This window comes from Nannizzia gypsea, genomic scaffold (assembly GCF_000150975.2).
Source record: "Nannizzia gypsea CBS 118893 supercont1.10 genomic scaffold, whole genome shotgun sequence".
NCBI classification, from domain to species: domain Eukaryota; kingdom Fungi; phylum Ascomycota; class Eurotiomycetes; order Onygenales; family Arthrodermataceae; genus Nannizzia; species Nannizzia gypsea.
Genome location: NW_003345192.1, coordinates 459,999 through 467,613, shown reverse-complemented (window position 1 = coordinate 467,613; position 7,615 = coordinate 459,999). Strand labels below are relative to the sequence as shown.

At 50.9% G+C, this 7,615-nt stretch overlaps 3 protein-coding genes across 3 annotated transcripts; 1 reads left to right on the top strand and 2 right to left on the bottom strand.

The window, feature by feature from the left end:
- Positions 1 to 799: 799 nt before the first annotated feature.
- Positions 800 to 1,505, bottom strand: MGYG_08778 (hypothetical protein; the record flags this gene model as incomplete). Its single annotated transcript, XM_003169187.1, has 2 exons — positions 800 to 1,010; positions 1,450 to 1,505. 2 exons carry the CDS (start codon positions 1,503 to 1,505, stop codon positions 800 to 802), a joined length of 267 nt encoding a protein of 88 aa, XP_003169235.1.
- Positions 1,506 to 2,823: 1,318 nt separating this feature from the next.
- MGYG_08777 (hypothetical protein) lies at positions 2,824 to 3,732 on the top strand (the record flags this gene model as incomplete). The annotated part of the gene is made up of 2 exons (XM_003169186.1): positions 2,824 to 2,934; positions 3,040 to 3,732. The coding sequence occupies 2 exons, from the start codon at positions 2,824 to 2,826 to the stop codon at positions 3,730 to 3,732; spliced, it is 804 nt and encodes a 267-aa protein (XP_003169234.1).
- Positions 3,733 to 4,204: 472 nt separating this feature from the next.
- Positions 4,205 to 6,000, bottom strand: MGYG_08776 (6-phosphogluconate dehydrogenase; the record flags this gene model as incomplete). Its single annotated transcript, XM_003169185.1, has 6 exons — positions 4,205 to 4,645; positions 4,732 to 4,832; positions 4,856 to 5,162; positions 5,269 to 5,723; positions 5,781 to 5,917; positions 5,984 to 6,000. 6 exons carry the CDS (start codon positions 5,998 to 6,000, stop codon positions 4,205 to 4,207), a joined length of 1,458 nt encoding a protein of 485 aa, XP_003169233.1.
- Positions 6,001 to 7,615: the final 1,615 nt, after the last annotated feature.

The following is a 7,615-nucleotide window of genomic DNA, read 5'->3' as shown; positions in this document are numbered from 1 at the left end:
TTTCATTAGACTGTTTATGATGTTGAATACACTAGGAACTTGTACCCATCAAAATATTGAACATTTATTTAGCTGATTGGAGGTACCGTTGGCTCGTAATTTAGGACACTTGGATAGCCAATGAAGAACGCCAAATAGAAACCAAAATGCCTGGTGCCCAGTGGATCCGTAGCAGGTTCCATTGTCTTGGACCGATTTGTGCACACAACGGATGTCAGAGATTACCCATCGACATGACACATGACTGGAAGAACTAGAACTCTTTGGCAAAAGCAACTATGGTGCTCCGCATGTAATACCATGAGCCATTAAAGTAGTTGTTGTGGTGATGGTGGCTGTTGGAAAGCCCAGCGTCGATTGAAGTTGCAATCATGTTACTCCGTATAGAAGGGCAAATCAGTGGGTCGATATGGGGGTTATCGAAAGACGGTCATGGTAGTGAACATGTTCTCCTCCCCGTAAAATATATAGATGTGTATTTTATAGCACAGAGCCGTTTTGTAGCTCTCGGTACTCCGTAGTTCTCCGCAATCCGCGAAGCCAAGAGCTCTCGTTATATTAACGATAACTAGGTTCTGAGCAAAAGAAGGAGCAGAGACAGTAATCGCTACCTCTATAGACCCTCAGCAGCCACACAGAGTACATCAGAGTACACTGTGGCTGCAAAAGGGTCCAAAAACTATCCTTCTGCGTAACATGGCCGATTATAAGCTTATCTCCCACGACAGTTCCATAGGACTTAGGTATAGAAGTCGACAAGGAACAAGGCCGGGGAGAATATAATGGTCATTTGATTAAATTAGGAGACGCCCATCTCCGTAATATTCGACTCGGGTAATAGCATGTCGTCCATCGAAGCAAGGGCCCATACGGCTGGCAGAACCGAGGTTGGTTGGTGATATTCCAGGCTATGTGAGTTCAGTGGTAGACTATCCACACGTAACTGCACATAGGGGGCCTTGATGGATAGGTCGGCTATCGTAAAGGCTGGATGAAAGGCGAACAAGCGCCTACGTGTAGTTTTCTTCAGGTCTTCTGAACCAAGGTAGGTGGGTAATCAAAGACCTTGCAATTGGCCCGAGAGGAGGAACATCACGTATCAATAGCTATGGTGTAGCTATAACAGCTAGCCGAGGGGAAAAAGGAAAGATATCAGCACACAAAGTGAGAGATAAAAAAGGGAAACGTTAGGCAGAAGAGGAGGAAGAGGACAGCAAGATATAGAACAGCGAGATAAGAGGGAGTAAACAGAACGCATCACATGAAAAGAAATAAGGTTTCGGGTAGCGGTGCCTTGAAGGAAAGTTCGGGCTCCATAAGCAAAACTATTGTTCCAGCTCCCCTAGGGCTGACGTCTGGGTGTTACGGGCCGTTTCAAAGCCCGTCAGGCAGTCTGCCAGAGCCTGGATTTCGGCGTACTTACTCCGTACAAGCGACTCGCTCACTCACCAGGACTTCATACCGCTGGCCCTTCCTCCCTCCCCCTTAGCTCTCACATTGTGCATTGCGCATTGTGGCGACACAGCAGGGGTATTTGCTTATGTAACCCTGCTCTCCGCTGTAAGTTTCCCGTACAGGAGGCCTGTACCAAATACGGGTGACTCAGCAGGAACGATACGATTACTCTAGTATCTAACCAACCAAGCGGGCAGAATATGGTAAATACAGTGCAAGGATTAAATACCGCTAAAAGGAGCAACAGAAATAGAGAGTGGGGCAATGCCAAGAACATATCTTGGCTTAAGAAGGTTTAAGTCATATGACAACAGATCACATGACTCAATGTTTTCTACTCAAGTTAGGGCTTAGGGTTTAGGGCTAGCATCAGAGTCGGACAGCAAGATGTGAGCGAAAGATGAAGACGAAGATAAACGCAGAAGATGAAGATGAAGCAAGTAACTAGACGACGGATGATGGCGGAAGCTGGTGGAGACGGTAGACAGACAGACAGACGGTAGAGATGGAAGAGCGACTGGGATACGGTTCTTGAAGCCAGAGATACCATGTCAAAGAGGAGGACAACTCAGCAGGTTGTCAACGGTCTCTCTCTCGATATGCATGCATCGACCACGCCATGACCCTCGATGATGAACCTGTATAGGGATGAAACGTATATTTATAGCACAGTTCGCGAGATAAGATGGGCCGGGACATCCAGACAGTCATATAAATAGCAGAAGAGCCTGCTCGATCCCTGCTGCCGGAGACCACCCGATCCATGACCCTAGCCCTGATCTACGCCCATCTCATCGAACTCCGTGAAGCTCGCTAGCTCAGATAGGGAGGTCTTTTCTTTTGATCTCTTGATTCTGGGGGGAACAGAAGGAGGAGACGGACGGATAACCGTGCTGTCGACAGCAATGCATGCACTATTATTAGGATGATAGCCGGTTGCCCCTGGACGGTCATCTGCCGGGGCCTTGTAGACGTGAAGGAGTTCGTAGTCAACTAGTTAGGTAACTTGTTACGGGAGTTCGTTCAGTGACAGTCGGAGGCAGACGAGAGACCGAGAGCAGTTCTTGATCCTCTGCGGAGCGGCGCCGGGCATCAGCTGGACAAGCCACCGTAGCTGGCGGGCAGAGAGCTATATAACTGGCTTCCTCGTCTCCTCTGGTTGCTTGTCTCTCTCCATTTTCACCTATCACTTTAATCACATCTTTAACTATCACTGCTTATCTCCTCGTTATCTCCTGTGGCGTGATAGCGACCTCGGCTTCTCCCACCACAAGCCACCAAGTTACACCAACTCTTCCCTCGCAGCTGCCCGCGTCCCCGTCGTCTACACCCTCTCATTGACACAGTATACCCTGACCTGTACTCACGATGGGTGACTTCGGAGCCACCTCTTCCCTCGACGAGCACGTCTCTCTCCCAGGACAGCCCATTACCACAGAAGACGACGACGACATCCACGTCCTTGTCACCGGTTTCGGCGTGAGTAACCAAGCCCCTATCCTCTCTACAACAATTACAATCACAAATACAACCACAAATACAATGCAGGTCAAGGAACTAGCTAACAAAATATGCCATATGTAGCCATTCAAAACCCATCCTCTCAACCCATCATGGCTAATCAACTCTATCCTACCACAATACGCCCCCACCAGCAAAAACCGCCGAGTTCACATCCACGCCCACCCACGGCCGATCAGAGTAGCCTACGCCACGGTTCGTGATGAAATGCCTCGTATCATCGAGCAGTTCCGAGCAGCCCATGGTGGCCGTCCACCTCACTTGGTCATTCATATCGGCATGGCCGCAACCAGACAGTACTATGCCGTTGAGACAGTGGCTCACCGAGAAGGATACAAGCATACAGATGTAGATGGACAGTTTGCAGTGCCCTTCGACGAATCCTTGCCTGACAGATTACAACCCGGTGTTCCTGCTCCGTCAAATTCTACATCCAACTCTACATCCGAGTCTACGGATAAGGTCAAAGTTGCTCCGTCACCGATTGATACAAGCTTCTTGCAGACGTGGAGGAAAAGTCTACCTGCAGGACGGTCAATTGATGTCCGTCTATCTCATGATGCGGGCCATTACCTGTGTGAATACATCTATTATACCAGCTTGTCGATGGCGTGGGGGGAGAACAGGCCGCGGGCAGCACTGTTCTTGCATGTTCCTGGCTGGACAGACAAAGCTAGCGTGGAGATGGGCGCTGATGTAGTGGTGGGTCTTGTCCGGGCCATGGTGGAGAGCTGGATTATCGAGACAGACGCTTAAATGAAATACGATTCCGATTCGACATTATTTTTTCCTTTATCTTTATTTCTTCTACTTACTACTATTTCACGGCCCCTTTTTCTTTTATTTTTTCTTCTTCCTTGTTACATATATATGACTTACCTCTTTATGTATTTATTTATGCTGTCATATTTTCAGAGTCGATACCATGATAAATATGAGCTTTTTGCATAATCAATTGCACCGGTCTGGTGTTGGATGGCGGATGGTACTGCTCCCTAACCTATTGTTGAACGAGTGAGTGAGAAAGAAAGAAGGAGAAGAAAAGGAAAAAGTAAGGAACTTTCGTAATATATAGTTAATAGGTAGGGGAAACGTAAAAGGAATCCTTCTGTTCTACATCCTTGCCTTCGTTTCAGTTTCGGTTTTAGAACTCAAAAGCACGGAATTTTGTTCAAACTTGCTGCAACGAACGACTAACTAGTTACTTAGTTAACTAGGTAACTAAGGACTAAGCCTGGTATGTCGAGGCAGACACATTGCCGCCTCTTCCTGTCCAGTTGACGTGGATGTTCTCGCCCTCCGGATACTTCTCGCTGGCATACTCGGGCTTGATCCTGAAGGTGTGGGCGCCGAAGTAGTCGCGCTGGGCCTGCAGGAGGTTGGCTGGCAGGTCACGCGACCTGTAGCCGTCGTAGAAGCTGAGGGCGGTGCTGAAGGCAGGGGTTGGGATGCCCCAGAGAGCAGACTTGGAGACCACGTCTCGCCAGCCGGACTGGGCGTTGTGGATGGCCTTGTTGAAGAAGTCGTCGAACAGCAGGTTCTCTAGGTCTGGGTTGTTGCGGTAGGCGTTGGTGATGTCCTTGAGGAAGACGGAGCGGATGATGCAGCCGCCTCTCCACATCAGAGCAATGGATGGCTTGTTTAGCTTCCACTCGTATTTTTTGGCAGCCTACATAGCACGTTAGTTCGGTGTACTTGAAATGGACGACACAAAGTATTTCAATTATTTCAATTGATAAGAAAAAAGGACCTCACCTCCTGAATAAGCATGAATCCCTGAGCGTAGGAGATGATCTTGGAGGCATAGAGAGCTTGTTCGAGGTTGTTGATGAACTGCTCGCGGTCTCCCTTGAAGTCTGGCTCGGGCCCCTTTGAGCACCTTGCTGGCTCGGATACGCTCGTCCTTTGAGCGAGCTAAGACATCTGCCGAACACGGCTTCTCCGATCAGGGTGACCGGCATGCCGAGATCGAGAGCGTTGATGGCAGTCCACTTGCCGGTTCCCTTCTGGCCGGCAGCATCGAGGATCTTCTCGAGCAGGGCGGTGCCGTCGTCGTCCTTGTGGCGGAGGATGTCACGGGTGATTTCGATCAGGAAGGAGTCTAGAACGCCCTTGTTCCATTTCTCGAAGACATCACCGATCTCAGCGGGGGTCATGCCCAGACCCCGCTTCAGGATATCATATGCCTGTAGAAGTTAGACATAGAACATATAAACCAAGAATAAGAGGAAATAAGAAGAAGAAGAAGAAGAAGAAGAAGAAGATAAAGAAGGAGAAAGAAAAGGGGCATACCTCGGTGATCAATTGCATATCTCCGTACTCGATGCCGTTGTGCACCATCTTAACGTAGTGTCCGGCACCCTCGTCACCAACCCAGTCGCAGCAGGCCTCACCATCACTCTTGGCCGCCACGCTCTGGAAAATATCCTTGATAAAGGGCCAGGCCTCCTCGTTGCCGCCCGGCATCAAGCTGGGGCCGTAACGGGCACCCTCTTCGCCGCCCGAGACGCCGGTACCCACGAACCGGATGCCCTTCTCGGCCAGGTACTTGGTTCTGCGGTTGGAGTCCGGGTAGTGAGAGTTGCCGCCGTCGATGATGATGTCACCCTTCTCGACGAAGGGGAGCAAGCTCTCGATGAAGTCGTCGACAGGCTTGCCGGCCATGACCAGCAGCATGATACGACGCGGCTTCTTCAGCTTCGCGCAGAATTCCTGCACTGAGTGGGCTCCCACGATCGATTTCCCTGCTCCGGCTATCAGCTCCTGTCTCTGGCTATCTATAAAGGGCAGCAAGGAAGACCTACCCTTGGCCTCATTGGCAAGGAACCTATCGACCTTCTCGACTGTGCGGTTGAAGGCCACGACGGTGAATCCATGGTCAGCCACGTTCATGATGAGGTTCTGACCCATCACGGCCAGGCCGATGAGGCCGAAATCAGCACTGCCAGAGCAAGTTCCCAGGTCAGCATCCATATCTAGCATCTTCTGTCTGCGAGCCCGGACTTACACTGCTTGGTCTGCCATGGTGAAGAGACTGTCGAATTGGCGTCGTTTCGTCCGTCCGTAGGTGTGTTCGCTGTAGCTGTCGCTGGAGCTGGAGCTGACACTGTGGTGAGTGAAGCAGGCAGGCTGAGGTTGGCGTTTGGCGGCCGAAAGGTTGAGGCGGGGAGAAAGAGGATGACTAAAGCGGAAGTCCAGAACTCAACCTCTTCTTCTTACCTCGTTGTGTATACTTGACTTCACTTCACGTATATTTGTTTACCTTGAAGACTGTGTTACGCTGCCTGATGGCACTGGCCTACAGAGATACCTAGTGGGTTTATATACAGAGACAGCCTGCCAATTGATGCTGCTCGTCTGTGTATGCCGCCGTCCATCCCACTCCCTCGCTTGCCCACGCCCCGACGGCTTCCACGACTTCCACGACCTCCACGACTTCCACGGCCGTCTTGCTGCTCGACGTCTGCTCTCCGTCCCGACCCTGCCATGACTTGTCATGTCCGGCGCCGCCGGGGTCTCTCCGTCCGTCAGGGTCCTGCTTGATGTCTGCGACGAGGAAGGGGAGGAAGGGGAGGAAGGGGAGGAAGGGGGGGCAAGAGACGAGACGTGCAGGCATCCGGGATGCACCATTATGTCACTGAGGGGCAGCGATCGCATCCCTCCCCTGGACTGGCGTTTCTTCGATGGTTTGGGTGGCCTGCAGCGGCCAGCGACCGGGAGCTGAGGGTGCATATTCCTAGTCGGTCCTGGTCGTTCCTATCCCTGCCGCCTCCTGGTCGTCCGCATTTCCGCCGCCTTTCCCCCTTCACTTCACCCTCTCTGTCTCGTATTTTCCACTGTCGTCATCTTGTTCTTTTATATTCTTTCTGCTTGTTCTTTTTGTTCTTTTCTTTTGCTTCTTTTGCTTCTTCGTCTTTTCTCGTGTTTTGTTTTTGCGGTTATTACGTAATACTTTTGATTATATAATGATGTTAATAATTTCTGAGTAATAGAATTTTTGATAATAAGGTTATCAGGTAATGTCTTAGTCATTAACGATTACTCAGCCATTACTCAGCTTCACGTGATATCAACTTCAAAACTTCCGCAAGGACGCAAAAGTTGAAGATTCAAAGAAGCAAAAGAAGAAGAAGCAAAAGAAGTAGAAGAAAAACAAGATAAAAAGACCAAGACCAAGACGAAGGCGAGACGAGAAGACGAGAAGAAAGCAAATCGGAGAAGCTCGTTTGCCAGGTTGGCTGCTCGGACTCAAGGTACGTGTGCTGCAAGCATCTCCTGCAGAACACTCGACGGCAGCCCTCTGCCTCCTACCTCCATCTCTATCATACCTGTCTCTGCACCTCTATCTGTATCTGTCGAGCACCCGTTCATCATGTCCCTGCCGCCTCCTCCAGGTCTCCAGCGCCCGCCGCCACCGCAAGCCGCCTCGCAGGCCCAGCCCCCGGCCTCGCTGCCCGCCCGTCCGCCATCCGCCGTATCCCCATACCCAGCTCCGCCAATTACCACCTCCAACACCACTCCTCCTGCTACTACTACTCCATCCACAGTGTCGAGACCTCCCAGTCATGGACCAGATGTCTCTAGACCTGCTGTCGGGGCTGCGTTCGGGGTTCCAGCCGCGCGCCGTAGCCGCGCAGTC